The sequence below is a fragment of the Belonocnema kinseyi genome, chromosome 2 (assembly GCF_010883055.1).
Source record: "Belonocnema kinseyi isolate 2016_QV_RU_SX_M_011 chromosome 2, B_treatae_v1, whole genome shotgun sequence".
Lineage (NCBI taxonomy): Eukaryota > Metazoa > Arthropoda > Insecta > Hymenoptera > Cynipidae > Belonocnema > Belonocnema kinseyi.
In genome coordinates this window covers 28,352,892-28,371,279 of record NC_046658.1, presented here as the reverse complement: position 1 = coordinate 28,371,279, position 18,388 = coordinate 28,352,892, and the positions used below count along the sequence as shown (strand labels likewise).

The 18,388-nt window shown below is 32.6% G+C and overlaps 1 protein-coding gene across 4 annotated transcripts in view; it reads left to right on the top strand.

The window, feature by feature from the left end:
* LOC117168150 (mitochondrial folate transporter/carrier) overlaps positions 1-18,388 on the top strand; it is a 188,106-nt gene that overhangs the window by 137,209 nt on the left and 32,509 nt on the right. For 3 of the 4 annotated variants that reach the window (XR_004466466.1, XR_004466464.1, XR_004466465.1), the window contains one exon: positions 6,450-6,658. Coding sequence is in view for 1 of the 4 variants with exons in the window: in XM_033353573.1 (XP_033209464.1) it covers positions 6,450-6,621 (172 nt within the window). In the remaining 3 variants the exon portion in view is untranslated. Of the gene's footprint in view, positions 1-6,449; positions 7,417-18,388 lie in introns of those variants that run through there. The other variant, XM_033353573.1, reaches the window with a different exon arrangement.

The window sequence follows — 18,388 nt, the reverse complement described above, 5'->3', positions numbered from 1 at the left end:
GGCATCCTACCTTACCCAAAGCTCCGTGACGTTTCCCCCTATTTCCTACCTCTTGCCCCCCTGACCAAGCAACTGTTTTTTCACTCCTAACCTCAAAAACTTCACACGCTCTAAATTTTCACTTCAAACCACTCATTTTCACCCTTCACACCTTTGTCTTCACTCACCCTTCTTCCTTTACACTCGATCTCCGCACTTTCTGCCTTTTCTGCATCCACTCTCCCTTATTTCCTTCACCAAAACCAAAAATACACCACTTGACAAAAAGAGACACCCTCAATCGAAAGAACGCAAAATTTTACGTTCAGAAATGCATTAAGGTCATGTGACCCGATGACTTTCAAAGTCATTCCAGGGTCGTAAAAATTCAAACGAGGTCTAGAAGGCTGATCAGCGAAAATACGCGTTTTCGACAGAAATGTTTCAGACAAAAGCTTCAGAGTTTTGGACGAGTATCTGAATGGTGTTCTTGAAGCTGACCTTGGCGTTCACCTTAATGTTATTTCAAGAACAAAAAAAGGTCGTATGTAGATCCGGCCAGCTAAGGCGAGATGGTCTCATCAGACCACAAGCAAAACAAACAAAAAATTAAATAATTAATTAAAATTTTGCAATTTAAGGTTTTATAAAACTATTAAATTTAAATTGATAATAATTAATACTAATTAAGTTAATAGAAAATTTAAATTTCTATATTATATTCTCAAAATATAAACTTTTTCAAGTTCATCAACTTTTAAATTATAATTTTATTTAATAAATTAAAAATTATTGGATTGATTAAATAATATATCAAATATATAATTATTAATAATCAAATGTAATTACATATATCATGATCATGGAGAATCAATTCCTCATCAATTACTATTTCATTTTCATCAATTGATCCCGATATAACATAATAGAATATGCTTAACATGGCACATCCTAAACGAAAAATTTTTCCTCGGGGATGCGACGCAATCATTTCTTTTTCTTGCAACATGGGCTTCATGATTTTATTGCCTGCACAAAATCGTGTTTGAAATCGTTATCGAAATCTGCAATTTCGTTAATTTTAAAATTGCATTCCATACTCGTGGAAGGATCTGCTTTCATCTCCATTTTTTCACTGGATATCGCTTTAAACCCAGTGAATATAATGAAAGTTTCACATCAAGTTATAGGCTACGAACAAAACTTTTACAATACACTGCATTTCTATAGAATCCCTGAAAATAATCCTCTAAAATGTGAATAAAACTTTTTTAGATTATTTCTACCTTATAAATTCACTGTGACTGCCCTACCGATAGAAATCTCTTGAGTATTCTCAAGCGAAATAGCCTGGCCAATTTGATTCATTAAGCAGAGTCGATTTCAAAGATTCAGCCTGATAGTCCGAGAGATTTGGGTCCTTTTCAAGGTCCTTTTAGTGGTCCTATTAAGAGTGATGAGACGGTAATATAATGTTCCTTTTGTATTCGTCACGTACCGGGCGGGCTGAGTTATTTACAGTAGTTGGCCGTCGCTAACCCGACTCTCCCTTTTTATATTTCTCTTCAAATTATTAACACTTTTTTTTAATTGATGAATTTTCTCATTATACTTATTTATAATTATAACTTATATACTAATTTACAATTTTCTAGTTGAATTCAAAAATGTTGACTTTTTTGGCGTATCTCATTCCATTTACGAGAAACGTTGTATTAATTCCAATTTTAAACATTAAAAAAAGTAAGATATCTAAAATCATCGAAACCCGTAGATTCCGAATTATTATGTTTTAAGCTGTTAACTATAAAATTTAAAAAATCTGCTTCTAAATTTTAATCCGAAAGCTTAACAAAGGACTCTTGTGTGTCGGCTACTCTATTGAAATAGCCTCTCTGCTTGTTATTTATTGTCGAATTCTTATTTCAATTTCAGCCTCTCTGCTTGTTATTTATGATCGTATTTCTGTTTCAATTTTGGAAAGGACATTTTAAAGACTTTAAAACGCTCGGACTCCGCGAGAGGAGATTCACATCAAAAAGCACCCCAAATTGCTATGTTCAAGGAAATGCACACTAAAAAATACGTCAAAACGTAAGAGACAAGCGGACTTACCAAAAAGCATCTCAAAATGTAACAGACGAGGAGAACCATTAACCACAATCATTTATTATTTTTTATTAACTATCGTTTTCCTACAACAAATTTTGTTTGAAAATTTCACCTAGAAGATATCTAAATTGTTCTCAAATTATAAAAAAGAGAGAATAGAATAAAATTTTGATCTTACGTTAACAGAGAAATCATTTTGATTAAGTATCAGAACCACTGAGATACTGTATCATGCCTGATAGTGTGGTAGTGAATGGTTCTGCTTGCCTGTTACATTTCGAGATGGTTTTTGGTGTGTCTGCTTGCCTCTTACGTTTTGGGGTGTTTTTTGGTGTTAATCTCCTTGCTTCTAGCAATTTTGGGTGCTTTTTGGTATGAGTCGCCTTGTTTTCACATTTAAGGGTGCTTTTTTATGTTAGTCCCCTTGCCGCTGATGTTTTTAGATACTTTTTGGTGTAAGTTCCCTTGCATCTTCTATTGGTACTTAAAAAATGATTACTTTTTTTAATTGAATCTAACGTTTATTTTGGTCTTCTATTAACGATCTTTTCGCGATCTTCCTCTTTGAGAAAATGTTATGCTGTGGTGATGACGAGTACTTCTTCAAACTTGAGAGTTAATTCCGGAGAGGTTACAAAAGAATGGCATTCTTGTGTGCACGGCAAAGTTTTTGTCAAGTCTATTTGACTTTTAAGGTTTTTACCAGTAATTATATGATTTTCTTTGGAGATGAAAATATTACATAAAAATCATTTTTCTTAATTATTAGAACCATTGATAGACTGGGACACCCCTGTTAGAGCTGTGGCTAGTAATTTTTGTACCAATTTTTGAAATCGTGTTGAATAACACATAGGTGATTTCTGTTATCAAAATGGTTATCTTATGTGTTAACGTTACCGTTACTTACAAAAAAGGCTTAAGACGATCTCAGGGTACCGCAGCCTGCTCGATCCCTCGGCGACCCTTTTCTTTTGTTCAGCGCTGGACTGGGTCTCGAAGCTGGACGGCTCTCAACAGGCGGCTTCTACATTATGTTACAGGGGACATTTAAATGGAATATAGTGTATGAACTCTGTTGCGCCCTACCATGGAGGTCGAGTCAAAGGCGCGTTACCGTGATAAAATGTTTGGGCAACTGCAATGCTCAGTAACGTACGTTAGTTAAGGAAATTTGTATACTATTTATACTAAATATATTTATACAAAATTAAACACGTATGGAGTCTATTTATCAACGAAACGCGCGGGTTTCTTTGTTATAATTCACAGAAGTTTTTCACCATTTGCATAGTTTTCTTTATAGTTTGTATTTTTTTATAATCTGTCTTTTTTGGTGAAAAATTCTTTTTTTTTTGTTTCTTGAAAATTCATTTATTTGGTTGAAAATGACTTTTTTATAGTAAAAATCAATTTTTTATGCCAAAAATTTAAATAAGTTTGTTGTCGAAACTGTCTAGTATTAAGTAATTTTCCGCAGCACCATTGTTATCAACAATTCTTGTGGCAAAATATATGAAATTTGAGATTTTTTCCATGTATAATTTCCTTCAATCGCCAGAATGGCTTCAGTTATTCCTTAAAATAATGTATATTTAATAATATTTGATCAAATATAACAATTCAAATTTTTATAAACAAATTAGATAAAAAAATTCAAAATTTTGATAAAACAGTCAATTTTAATATTTTGCCACAAGAATTGTTTATAACAATGGTTATTTATCAACTTTTCAATTAGTTTTGTAATTAAATGTCATTCCTACATTAATTTTTTTACCGATACTAAGACTATTTGCTAATTTGTTCATAAAATTTGTTTATAATAAATAAATGGAATAATTAACAAGTTATTTGTGTTCCAAGAGTCCCTAATTATTCAAGTAAGACCATATAAAGTTTACCTGATTAGTTATTAGAGCGTAAAAATCTTTTTGTACAAAATTATAGTTTTTCCATACTTTAATAACAAAATTATTAATAATAAAATAGAGGAAACAAAAGTTCGGAGCGTCAAGCTCTTGAGAATTTAATGAACTTTAATTTAAAACAAAAAAATTCAAAATCGGACCAAACTTGCAGGCTCTGGACATTTTTGAACGAAAAAAATGCATTTCCTCCCACTGTGCGCGCCTTCGACTCGACCTCAGTGGTAGGGCGCAACAAAGTTCATACACAATATTCCATTTAAACGTCCCCTGTAACATAATGTAGAAGCCGCTGGTTGAGAGCCGTCCAGATTCGAGACCGAGTCCAGCGCTGAACAATAGAAAAGGGTCGCCGAGGGATCAGGCAGGCTGCGGTACCTGACTGAATTTTGTTTTATCTTATAGTACTAACTATCAAGTAACGAAAAATAAGCGTAGCCGCGAAAAAATTAATAAATTAGTATTAAAAAATTATATCAATGTTGGGAATGGCTCACATATCCTGAGCGTAGTGAAATCGTGCAAAATAATTAATTCTCAGTCAATTTACATAAAATTCAATACAAATTTAATAAAATACAATGGAGTACCACCTTGTCATTCACTTTCTGTTGCTTTTATGGAAATTATTTTAAAAAATATGGGATGTACCATGATTTAATCAAATAAACATGATTAACTGATCTCAATAACAACCTTTACTTCCGTTGTTGGGTGAGTGAAAATAACTTTGTAAATCCCGTTGGAACTTTTGCTACACACTCGCATCAGACCGATTATTTTTCAATCACAATTACTTATCCACTGCACCGTCGTGTATTTGAAGTCCGAGGAACGCTAGCGCTCCACGTTTCGTCATTGACAGTACAACTAACCTCGAAACTCGCGACTGGGACCGACAAGACATCTCGCGAACGAAAAATTTAATAATATTTTATGTTTGTGCGTATTAAAATTAACCTTATAAATTTACTAAAAATCAATATCTGTACATTTTCACTCGCTGAATCCAAATCCGATCTTATTTTTTTATATTTCTCAAGTAATTGCGGAGTTTTAGGCAGGACCGACAGGACATATAATTAAGGTACGCGTGTCTGAGAGTACAATTTAACTAATTTCTTGAAAAGCCAAATTGACTATTTAATTCTCTACCTGTGAAATTGATTAAAGAACTATCCGAGTAAAAAAACTTAGCCAAATGCACATTGATTTCAATATTTTTTCTTACATGAAAGCCAATTAAATATGCGTGGGACTGACATGTAATGAAAAGGTAGGACAATTTTGAAATTATTTGTTACAGTCGATAAAACAATAATCGAAGTTTCAAAATGTATTTTTATATATTATTATTCATACTAATGATATAATTTAGGTCGCAGAGTGATAATTTCCGGTAATAGTAGTTTAATGTTGCTAAAATCCGAGAAAACTCGCACTGGGTACGCGGGACCGACAGGACATTTTTTATGGTTTCTTATTTTTAGCAGCAATGAGAGATAATAAAGATTCATCAAAAGGAGGGAAGTTTGTCCTCACGTTGAGCTCTTATGATGAGAATTTTTTGCATTGCCCATCTTTTCTTTATTATTGATTGTAGAGCTTGGATACAAAATGGCCAAGTTTTTGAGAATCACCTTAAATAAACATTGTAACACATGATTGGATTGAGACATATTAAAATAATGATTAATTTTAGGCCTTGTATAGATTCAGCGAATTCCAGGGGGCGTAGAACAAATATTCTCGGTGAGTTCAGGGAAACTGGAAAGCGTGGCTAGCTTCATCGAACAACTATGAGTGTAGGACAAATATTTTCGGTGAGCCTAGACACTTCGTAACTTTTAACCAAAACTATTTTTATAGTTTTTGAATGAAATACTCTTCTGATTTAAATAATCTCAAAGTAAAAAAATTCAATCCTTATGGTAAGTACAAGATTTGAGTTTTTAGCTTCACGCCCATATCACTAGGAAAAAAAAGTTTGTTTGTCAAACCAATATACAAATAGAGATATTCTACTACAAAGAAATGATACAAATGTGTCTTCTGATTAGTTATAATGGCATATGACGTAGTACAAATACCATTAAAAATGTTCTTAAAGTAAAGCATATTAACGGACTTAACATTATCGTTACTAAAAAATGTTTCTTCCTCGATAACGCGTCACTGTCAAACACTGAAGGAAACCACCAGCTTTAGGATTTTCGATTGAAGTTCAAGGAGCAAAATTATTCAACATTGAACAAAAATAGTTTTCGTGTTTTTTTAATGGACCTTCGTAAGTTAAAGCGTACTTGAGGATGTCCAGAATCGTACGCAGGTCTTTTTCTTTTGTTTACTACAATTAATTATATTTGACTTTGGCATTATAAGCTGAATTTAAGGAATTAGTATGAACGTATTGCTGGTGGTTTTTTCCAGGTATGAAGGCTGGCGTGGCTTTTACAAGGGTTTGAGTATCAATCTGACCAGAGTGACCCCAGCGACCGTTATTACCTTTGTAGTCTATGAAAATGTGTCTCATAGTCTACTGAACCTGAGAAAACTTAGAATTGAAGAAGCAACTTCTACGAGCAAGATCAAGAGTAATTAAAGATTAGTGGATATTCATCTCATCTCAGCCATGCAAAGTACGTATTTTCTGAAAAGAAATATAGTTTAGGTAAATCGCAGTTAAGAACGAAGTACTTTTAATTAGGAAGTTCTATTATGGAAAACTAACATATGTATTTTTGGATCTATCACATTTAATCTATTTGGAACAATACTTGAATGTTAAAAAACCACCTGTTTTTCATTAGTTCTTCGTGAAGTTGTGTTACAAAAAAAGAAGTTACTTCTAGAAATTCAAGAAGCTGTTATTGCATTAAAGAACTTCACAGTTCTAGATAATAAATAATAATAATAAAATAAATTAATAACCAATAAAATAAACTGTATTATCTCAGCTGTGGCCGAGGAGCTAATTACTTAGATTTTTAGTGTATACTAGATTGCAAGATTGCAAAGAAAGTGTAGAGCGGATTGCATAAGTGTTTAACCGGTCGACTATTACAGTCACGTTATATAATCATAAGACAAAGTACAATCCTCTTTTGCCAAACAATGTTAAATTTAAACCAAAATATTATTGGTATAATTTACCAAATTAAAATTATCTTTGAATAGATATATTAAAAGGCGTTATCCTACTTTAATAATGATAATAATCAGAGAAGAGATCCATGTCACAAATGTCAATAATTATTTCATTGTTGTTTTTAGGATGCATGTTAGTTAGCCATAGTATACAATATTATGTCCAAAATTTGATGCAAGTGTTAAATGTAAATTTTTTGAATTAAAAAATTTCTTCTAAATAAACTAACAATAAGGTAAATTGACATTTTAATTAAATGTATAGTCAATGATTAACATGTCTTGTACATATGTTAAATTTGATGTAAATTATAATAATTATCAATAATATTATAATAAAAATTAAAAATAGTGTCATACGGAGGAAAGGGTTTAAAAAATGAAATGAAATGTAAAATTTCCAATGAACAAGTTTAAAATGTAACCAAAAATAAATTGTTACATTTGATTTACATAGCTACTCTTATATTCATTATTTTGAAAAAATCTTTCTGTTGAAGAAAATCTTAAATCCTAGATGTAGAAGTTGTTTTTAAATTAAAAAGGTTAATGCTGATCTTGTAGAATATTTTTGTAAAAATCAGAGCTGAATAGAATTCAGTCTAGGTTAAAGGCATTAGTTACCGAGAATGTTCTTTTTGTTGATTTCAACCATTCAATTCTTCGTTCATATGTTACCTGACGCTTGAAGGCATGGAAAATGATAATGCTTTATTGAACTGAATAATTAATATATGCATTATATGTAAAAATGATAGTAGAATTAAATTAGTTGAGGCAAAACATTTTAAAAAAAAGGTTTTATCTATGAAATCAGAGAAGGATGCCAAGAATTGGGTGAGGGGAGTGCTAAGAATTGGTGCTCTTGCCCTATAATATGTGTACATTTGTTTATACTTACATTTTTGTGTTTCAAAGGCCTAGTTGAGAATTCTTAAATGCCATTTACTCAGAAATGAATATAAACAAAGGTTGATGTGAAAAGAAATAATCCGTTTACTGCACAAATGGTTTCTGCTCGGAAATTGATGTACTATTTTGTATTTATATTTACTTTTGATCATAGAAAAACAGAGAAAGAGCCTATTTACACCGCAGTTATTTTGTCTACGATAGCAAAAACTGCTACGCTCAACAACAAATCATGAACATCGGTTGTAAATAGGATTCAGATTAGGTGCCGAGCGTACCAGTTTCTGTTAGCATGGCAAAGACTACTGCGGTATAGGTAAATAGGATCAAAGATTGATAAGGTAATTTAACAACTGATTTTCAGTGTGAAGGTTTGTATTTAAGAATGCACAATTGAATGTACAAAATACCTCAATAGGCTAGATTTCAGAATGTCTTTGTGTAGTACATTTCCAATGTTAAATAAAGGCGATTTGGTATTATTTTAATGTTCTAAAAACGCATATTATTATCACATGTGACTTATTATTTTCACAGAAAATCTGACCAAAAATGGAAAAAATTAATTTATATATATATATATTATTATCAAAAAATAAAGAATAATAACCCCGGTCAAAGCTGAGGTACGTCTCATTATTTTTCTATGGGCGTCCAAAGAGTGTCAAAAACGCGTTTTTTTACCTTTTGACCCTGATTTACTCGAAAACTCCATGTGTTGGAGCATTTTTGCCACGGATTACACGATTGTAATTTTTAGTTAAAAAAGAAAACATTTTATTCCATTTCAAATAAAAAATTTTAATGAATAAGTTCCAACTTTGATACTAAACAAGGATAAATATCCTAATGATTTGTAACTGCTCATTTTTATCAAATCAATCAATCAAATAACGACGACCACCATCTTGTGTCGAAACTGTGGGTTTAATTGTTGCCTAATTTAATTATTGCGAATTCTAACTCCAAAAATACTCCACCAATAACTATTTTTCAATTTTTTTCTTGAGGGGCAATATAATAGAAGGAAACAATTTGGGTAATATAATATTAAAGTTTCAGTAGATACTGCAGTTCTTCTTTATTCTGAGTAAGATGTCGACTGTATTCAGATATTAAAGTTACTACGCCTCCCGCATTCTCATTTGAGACTGACAACCGGCGTATTATACAAGAAGAAACTTCGTAATATTCTCCAGCTTCCCGTGTTCCGGGATAAAACCTTGAAAAGTCTGTACAAATACATGCTTTTTCGAATAATTCAAGCTTTGCACAGTCATAAATTGATCCAGGGTTAATGCATTGATATTTTGTGGATTATTTAAGCACAATTGTAAACGCTTTGATTGCAATTCTTTTCCCTCACTTCCATAATGGCTACAATCATTTTCATTTTACATTCTAACGAGACATTTTTATCGGAAAAGTATGAGCCTACTAGTTCTTCGCTTAGATACCAAAGATGGCCTGAAAATTTTCTAGCGCAATATTGCAAACTTTTTCGTCTAATGCGGGACAATCAATTAGCTTTTGTAGGAACGCAAGATCGTTATGTGGAGTTATTTCTAATTTGTATGCTGTATCCCAGGATCTTTGTCATAAAATCGCAATAAAAATACAAACTACTCGAAGTCCGTTTAGTTCACTGTTAGTAAGAATAAGCTTTTCGCGAAGTAAACAGATTTTCATGATAAAGATTACTTTTCCCATCCACCTAGCGTGGAGAAGTGCGTCAGGGGCTTTGAATCGAAATTTTCCAGAAGCTTTTTTACAAAGAAAAATAATGATTAAGTCTAAAAATGTCTTGTAGTCTTCTCTTGGATTTGCTTCCAAGTAATGAGACGTACTAGGGCTTCGTCGGAGGCTCATATAAGGGGTTGAACCTTTTCCCAAAAAGTTATTGTTCTAAAAACTAAAGGTTTTCAGTGTACATCCGTTGGGATCCGTTGGGATCCGTTGTTTAGTTGCACGTCGTAGCTCATGCATTTCGTTTGGAGCAGAAAGCGCGAGCTACGCCGCGCGACTAAAAACACGTTTTTCAATTTGAAATTCAAACACTATTATGAAATATAGTTATTTGTTTATAAAAGCTAAAAAGTTTTCTTCATTGTTTCAACTACTCAAAATTTCAATTTAAAAAATCGGATCAGGTAAAAAAATAGAATGTTCAGAATAAATTCAGATGAAATTGGTTTGACCTGTAAAAGTTATCCAATTGCGAGTACATCCTCCAGGAATTTTTAGAATTTTGAAAACGGTGATAATTTGTTTAAAAGTATAAAAAGTCGATTTTCACAATAATGTCCCACTTACGTTTTTACTCATTTTTATTCAATTTGTCTTATTGCTGTTTCATGTTATCTTGCATCTTTTACCAAATAATTTTTTAAATTATATTTTCAGAAAACAAAATTCTCTCGGCCTCAAAACTGATTTAATCGACACAAAACTCATAGAATGCCATCCTTATAGAAGCATGAACTTTAACATAACATTACGATAAATATGAAGGACCTGGTTTTTTCGAAAATCTTTTCATGTTTTAAAAAATTGAAGAAAACAATAAAGAAAATTTTTCTGAAAACCCCCGTTTTTATGCGGGCTAAACCATTTTTTGAGACCATAAGGTTTTATTTCAGGAAATATAATTCTAGACTTTTTCTTGTGAATGATGGAAGATATCGCAAAGGGTTTCCTTAAACACTCGATTTTATATATTTTCAAAAAAAAAAAATCAGCATCATTTTATTAATTTCGAACTTTTTCCAAGTTTCTAGACAAATTTCGAAGACGGGCGGCATAGGTGAAATTTGCATATCTGAATCGGCTAAAAAACTATAAAAGTTTAAAAAGATGGTCTTTTTTTTAAACATGCGTCGCCTAATTTGAATAATTATTCTTGATTAAAAAAAAAACATCTACGGAAAAATATTACTTTGTATACAGTCACCCTTCTTGAAAGTATATAAATACTTTTTACTTATACCTGTTTTTTATGAATGACACCGTAAATATTTATGACTGCAATATAAAATAAAAACCTAATGTTTGAAAATGGCGACCGTAGCTTTCATCTTTTTAAGGAAAATTGAAGAATTATTTGCTTTTCGACGTGAAGTATTTGGCTTACTGAAGGACCACTAATACCAGATTTAAAGTTGTTGACAATCAATTTTGGTCATGCTTCTTGAAATCGTTTGAAAAGCGAGACATCTGACCCTAGATGTAAGTTCTTTGCAATGGTATTGAACTGCTGTCAAGTGCAAATCATGAATATAACAACGAAAAGTTAAGTATAACAATGAACTGCCAAGCGCCAAAGCGTCAAAGCGCGTGCCAAAAACTTCGTCCAATTTTCACGACAAATATCAATTTTGCGACAGATAGAGATCAGCGGGTAGCAGACTACAGCATTTGAACGGTTAGAATCGTTTGAAAATTTATGTTCTCACTCACGATTCTGACATAATAGAAGAATTCTCGAGATACACAAGGTTTTCAAAGGGCCACGCCTTGATGATGGTGACCCTAAATTTTGCGAAATACGTTGCGAAATGGAGAAAAAGTCAGACAAAATTGGCATGCCCTGTGTAACTACAGTAGATATTAGCAAATCGGAAGTATCTTTGTTTCGCGGAAATAATTTTATCTAGAAGTTAAAAGATACTTTGTTTATTTAAAAGTATGTCTAACACTTTAAATACAACATTTTTCGAAATAAATGTGCATTTATTTTTCTTAACTTCATATGCTTGAGCTTCATATAATCGTCTATATTTTTATCTATAATACTGTACTTTTGATTAAAAAACTCAAATTATTTCACTCAAAGCAAAATTTTTTGGATTATTGACATAGACTATTGTATTAATGATGCGGAATTAAAAAGCACGGTCACTTTTGATTTAAAAGTACTTTTTCTCAGTGTATACTGCAATATTAAACAAAGATATGAAAACTCATACCGAAGATAAAATGTGCGTGTTTTCCTCAACTTTCGAATAAAGTATACTAAACTCCATTTTAATTATTTATTTAATAATATAAATCAAATATTTATAAACACATAGATTTTTTTAATTTGGACCTTTTTTTAAATTTTTTTATTTTTAAGAGTAGACTAAACGTTTTTCTTGAGCTGTTAAAAATTTGGCAGTGGGTATTCAAATAATTTCGAAGCAATGAATTTTTGAACAGCAATAAATTTGGAATATATTAAATTAACAACATAAAAATATAAGATTTTGCAATTGGATGGTTATATTTTACTAACCGCGTAGGCAGTCGTGCCCCATTTCGAGCAAATCGCGCATAAGCCACTATTCAAAAATTCATTGTGTCAAAAGTATTTGACTACCCACTTCCAAATTTTTTCCAGATCAAGGAAAACGTTTAGTCCACTCTTTAAAATTAAAATTAAAATTTGAAAAATAGCTCCAAATTGAAAAAAATATATTTGTTTATAAATATTTAATTTATATTAGTAAATAAATCATTAAAGTGGATTTTAGTATACTTTATTCGAAAGTTGAGGAAAAGGCCCACATTTTATCTTCCGTCTGAATTTTCATATCTGTGTTTAATATTTCCACAAGAAAGGGGATACAAATTTTACAGAAATCCGCGTGTAATGGTTCAAGCACTAGCTTAATAGATTTATTTGTGATAATTATAGAGGTATCAGCTTATTAAGTACTCTAAAGAAAATATTTGGGAAGTCCAAAGTGGGTTTATGCCAAGAAGATAATATACGGATCAGATATTTTGATTAAAGCAGATCACAGAAAAAAGTTTGAGAGTAGGAAACAAAGTTTTCTGTGCATTTGTTGACCTAGATTAGGAAGTCCTAAAAAAGTACGGAATCAATGGATGGCTCCTACAAGCAATAAAAACAATATGTACGGGTAGAAAAGGTAGTGTAAGGGTAAATGGGAAACTGAGTGAATGTTTCGATATTATGCAAGGTGTTAGTCAAGGATGCGTTATTTCCTCATGGATATTCATTATATTCATGGAAAAGTGTTTAAGAATGGTCGTCTTTGACGAAGAAGGTAGGAATTTCGAAACAGCAAGAGTACGTGGGTTAGTGTTCGGAGACGATAATCTTGTTGCGGCAAAATCAATCTAAGACTTGCAAAAAATGTTGAACAAACTGAAAGATGAGGAGTTAGATATGCGCAGAAACGACGGGAAAATATATAAAATAAAGCTGAAATGACAATAAATAATTCTATATTTGTACCGATTGTGCTATACGGTAGCGAGACATGGACCTATTAAAAAAAGATCAAAGTAAAATTCAGGCGATCTAACGAAACAAGTGTATTAAGTTAAATTATATGGCAGCGTGCCCAGCGGCATCCCGGGAAAACAATGTTGGCTAGAATGTTCAAATGAAACCTTAATGAGATAAGGAGCCACTGCAAAGAAAGAGCTTTCATGAGAAATGCAAGGACTTGAAGGAAGCTAGAGGAGTATGTCAGGACAGAAAAGTATGGCGACAAATAGTTAATAAAAAGAGTGTCAGTAGAGTGAATGACGCCTAAAACAAAAGACCTTGGATACTAATGGAATCAAGTGAGGAACCTCACATGACGACTTTGTAAGGCTCTTCACTTGGGGTGATTGCTAGAGAGATTGATTAGCAACCTGGGTCGGAACAGTATTGCGGAACAAACGAGTTATTTAAACAAATAACACGAGAATACTAGATCAATCTAAAAAATCTATACCCCCTTCCTCATATCACTCCATTCCCCTTCGAGTGAGTCAGGCCCACCCAGAAAGGGAAATGGCTTAATGGTATAATAATAATAGTTCAGATATTCTAAATCGTGACACAGTTGTTCCTCGAACAAGTGTGGGTTCTGCTGAAACCGGGTTCTGTTTCGACCAAAAATTTCTTTCTGGTTGAAACAGAACCCGGATTCTCAGCGAGTAGGACTCTTAACGGTCCTTTCGGGAGCAACTTCTTCGCTGGGTGACGACTGGTTTCGTATTAACTAGTAGTTCGCTGCGAGCGTCTACCTCAACCGCCTGAAAGCAGCGCTGCGGCATGAGTAGCCACTAATCGATCTATTGATTCATCGAAGGTCAGGGCTGGCGCGCGAAGATTCTAATAAACTAAAATTAAGGGATTGTGAATGGGTATTCGACCATAGTTAAAATATCTGACTGTTGTGAAGTCTGGCGGTTTAGCATAGTTTGTAGCTGTTGTTTGAAGAATGTAACAGAAAATAATTTTAGATTAATTTATTTGTTTGCGCTAATTTTTGGAAAGGTAAGTACATTTTTATACTCAATCGAAAATTAATGAAGTTTCACTCTTTGCACATTTTATTGAATATAAAGTTAATAATAATTAATTTAAAAAGATAGTGCATGTTTATGTATTGTGTAAACTATAATTACATGGTTTTTTAAATTGAAAAGTCGTTCTATGATAAATTATTTTCGTTGATTCTACGTCTAAACTATGCTTCAGGTCAGCCCTGAAGAAGTGAACAGCAATGTTCACGAAACGTTGGCAAAATTCGTAGTTTTTTGCACGATTGGGCACCGAAATATCTCTTTTTATCAAAATCTTGAAAACATTAAATCTATTACTTGAATATGCCCTTCTTGAAATTAGTTTGATAGGTTATACCCGAATTGAGCGTTCCTGTTATGTAACGGAACACTCTTTTGAGTCTCATTACATCCTTAGTGGTAGGATTTTCAAGTGAACGTGATAGAAATTCCACGTTATACGCCAAGTCTGGTCTCGATCCAAGCAACAGGTAAATCAGTGCTCCAACAGTTTGTGTATAGGGAAAGTCATGATCCTTTGTCTTGTCTTTCCCTGATTCTGAGGGCTCTCTTCTTTAAATGTGCCTTCTGTCTAACCTTAGTGCTTCCATCCTCTTGATTTTTTATTTCTAATCCCAAAAAGTATTCTGCTGCTTTCGTAACAAACTTCAATTCTTGTTTTATTTCTCCGAGAAAAGAGAACTCTCATTCCATTTTTCTCACGAATATATAAGCAAGGATCAGCCTCACTGGCTTAAACCTGTATATATACTTAAGTCCATATAGATTTCTATTGAGACTGCAAACTCTTTCAGGACCATCACTTTATCCTTCGGGTTGTTTCATATAGACTGAACATTTCGCTTTATATAATATATAGCATTTTGTTAAGGAAATGGGGATGTTGTCCATATAGGACCACAATACCGAACACAAGAAACAAAGTGCTTTAATGAGTGTACATTAAACGTTACGCGATTTTCTCCATACAGTATTGCAAAGAATCCAACAAATTGAAAAATAACACACTCTGCACGGATTAATTCTTCTTTGGTTATATTACTCTGAAGAAGGATATATATATATATATATATATATATATATACTATTTGCAAACAAAGCGGAATATTGCAAGGCATAATCGTCTAACAATCCTTTCAAGCAAGGAATCACATAAAACAATAACCACGAACGGCATTCTGTCGCTTTCCATTTGCTTTTATCTGTCAAAGGCCTTGCAAGGCGGTGTATCTCATGTGGAGGCGTCATTCTAACTAAGCACTCATTAACTTAAGCTTGCTGAGTCTTTGATAATTGAATAGGACTATTTTTGTCTGTAGTCTATATGGACCACATGAGGACTAGTATGCCAATTAGGTCAGCATTTAAGTAGTCCCTACTAAAAGACCATATCATGTCAAAGTCTTTCAGCTTAGATGCCACTGAGAATCCCTTCACACCGTTAACTGAATTTTCTTTCTTTTCAGAAGATTTACTCTTTGATTTTATATTTTCCGGATTTACGTCATATTTTTGCATAGCTGACCTCATGTCTTTCAAATAACCATCATAAGTTCTTTCTGCTGATACATTTTCTTCTAAAAGGTAGCGCATACAACCATGTTTATATTGTCCCTTACAGTAGCACCATGAACAACCATTATATCTTTTGAATTGCATCATATTCTGCAAGAGTGGTCGAGCAACGCTGTCGACGCTGCACAATAGTGCTTTCAATACAAAGTGCATATTCTCATCGGCACTATTCGTCAAAATAAGGCCAACCTCACTTACTTTCTTTACTTGCAATATAAACGATTCCAAAACATGTTCATCATATGAGACGTCAGTTCCTTCTTTCCAATCCAAAATCCTACAAGTAGAGGATAGCGGAAACGTAAATGTCGAGGCAACCCGTTTATAATTATAAAAATTGGCCAAAACGATAACTTAGAAGTAATAAACAATGGTGCCCCGTCGGAATAAAAAATAAAAGTTAATAGTTCATAATTAATTTTAAATGTCTTTTTGAGTAATTCACGGTATAAAATTCCATCGTAGACATCGTGAATGGAACCATCATCTGGAAATGTTGACTAAATCTTTCTCAGATTGTCGAATAAACTATCTCGTAATATCGTAGAGCTTAATGAGGATTCAATTTGATACTTTACGTCGAGGTGAATATAATAATCAAAGCGGTTTGCTAGAGACAATTTACGAGTATAGTTTTTTAAACATTCAATGCAAACTTTTTCTTTGTCCCTGATTTCATTTTTGTTTGTAAAGTGCTACAACTTCACAAAAAACCGCACAATAAAAACAATATGTAATAACTCGTTCAGGTGGATCAAAGATTTTTTACGAATAATAATCACTGACATCCCAGTGTTCGAATTCAGGTGCAGCAAATATCTTCGCTGCTTCTATAAAAGCTCTTCGAGCTTGATAACTGATACCAAATCTTACTGAAAGTCCAAAAATAGTAACAACTACTTCCCACATCCTTAGACTAGATTCTTTAAACATAATAGCGTCATGATGCACACTTTTTGACGATGTTGGTTTTTGATAATCAAACGAAGATTTTGTAGGCATGCCAGAGGAGGAACTGCATGGAATGTCAGGTGACGTTGCTGTTTCTATAAATCGAGGTGCAAATGCAGTAGAAGATTCTTTCAGATCACTTTTTCATCACTCGAAGTGTCATAAGCCCTTTTCACATTTATAAAAGAAGTAGACGTTAAAGAGGAAAATACTAAATTATTCATTTTGTCTTCTATTGTTCATAGCATACCAGATTTTTCGACATAGACCGAATCCATTTCAAATCAGGTAGGTTCTACACTTGAAGTCGCAGAATCTGTTGGGGACAAAATATATGTTGCTTTTTTAGAAGGAATTAGACAATTCGTATTTTACGATTTTTGAAACATTTTTTTTTCACAGAAAACTGCGGTATTCATTGGAACCTATTTTTGGTTCCAAAGGAGCTGCAACAAAAATAAACCCCACTTTCTGAATTCTAAAGAACCTATTTTTTGCTTTGCATACTTGGATATTATGTTTAATTAATAACACAATATTTACCTTAAAGCACACATGTAATCGAACTTTGATGGCCATAACTTAATAAAGATAATTAAATTACAAAATAACACCGCAACTAAAATAGATATTATGACTTGATAAATATCATTTGCAGGTTGTGTAGAAAAATTGTCAACATAAAGGCATATTCATATGCAAGAAACACTGATCTCAAGTCATCGGTCGATAACTGTAAATCGATTCCTAACTTACCAGCCCTACTTTGCAAGCGTTTGGTCAGTGAATGCGTCTTCCTGTACTTATCAAGAGCGATCTAAACGAACCCTTTTAGCTCTCTACAGGTATCTATTGGAGTTCAAGTTATAAATGATACCAACTTTTATTTGAGCTGCAACTTTAATGAACCCGCAGTTTTTTTCTGTGTTACGAACTTATGCGTATTTGAATTTTTTGCTTTGTTTTTAAAAATAATCCTTACACTGAGAAAAAATACTTCTAAATCAATGAAATATTGGTTTGAATCATCAAACGGTGCTTTCGCGCTCGGTCAAATGCATATATAATTAATTCAAAAGCATACGCTATTGTTTCTAATTTTCTTGATTCAAATAAAATATTATTAAATTATAGAAAAATTGATTAGACTCAACTGAAAATGTCCTGGAACTAATAGCAAGATAGTATAAAGTTAACTACAGTGTAATTTGAAGCAAACGATATGTCCTATAAATTGATAGCATCATGCTCTCAATTCTAAAGTGCGATGGTATCGTTGCTGCAGTAGAAAAGTTTAACTGTATAGTACACTGTCATAATCTATTAGCAGAAATGTCCGATTTTGATTAAACTGTCATAAATCGATAGTATGTATAGCTTGGCTCATTTGAGTCTATAAACAAAGTCGATTTGAAACAAAATAGTCTCGGAGATAGTTTGAGAGATTTGGGTCCTTTTCAAGATCCTTTTAGTGG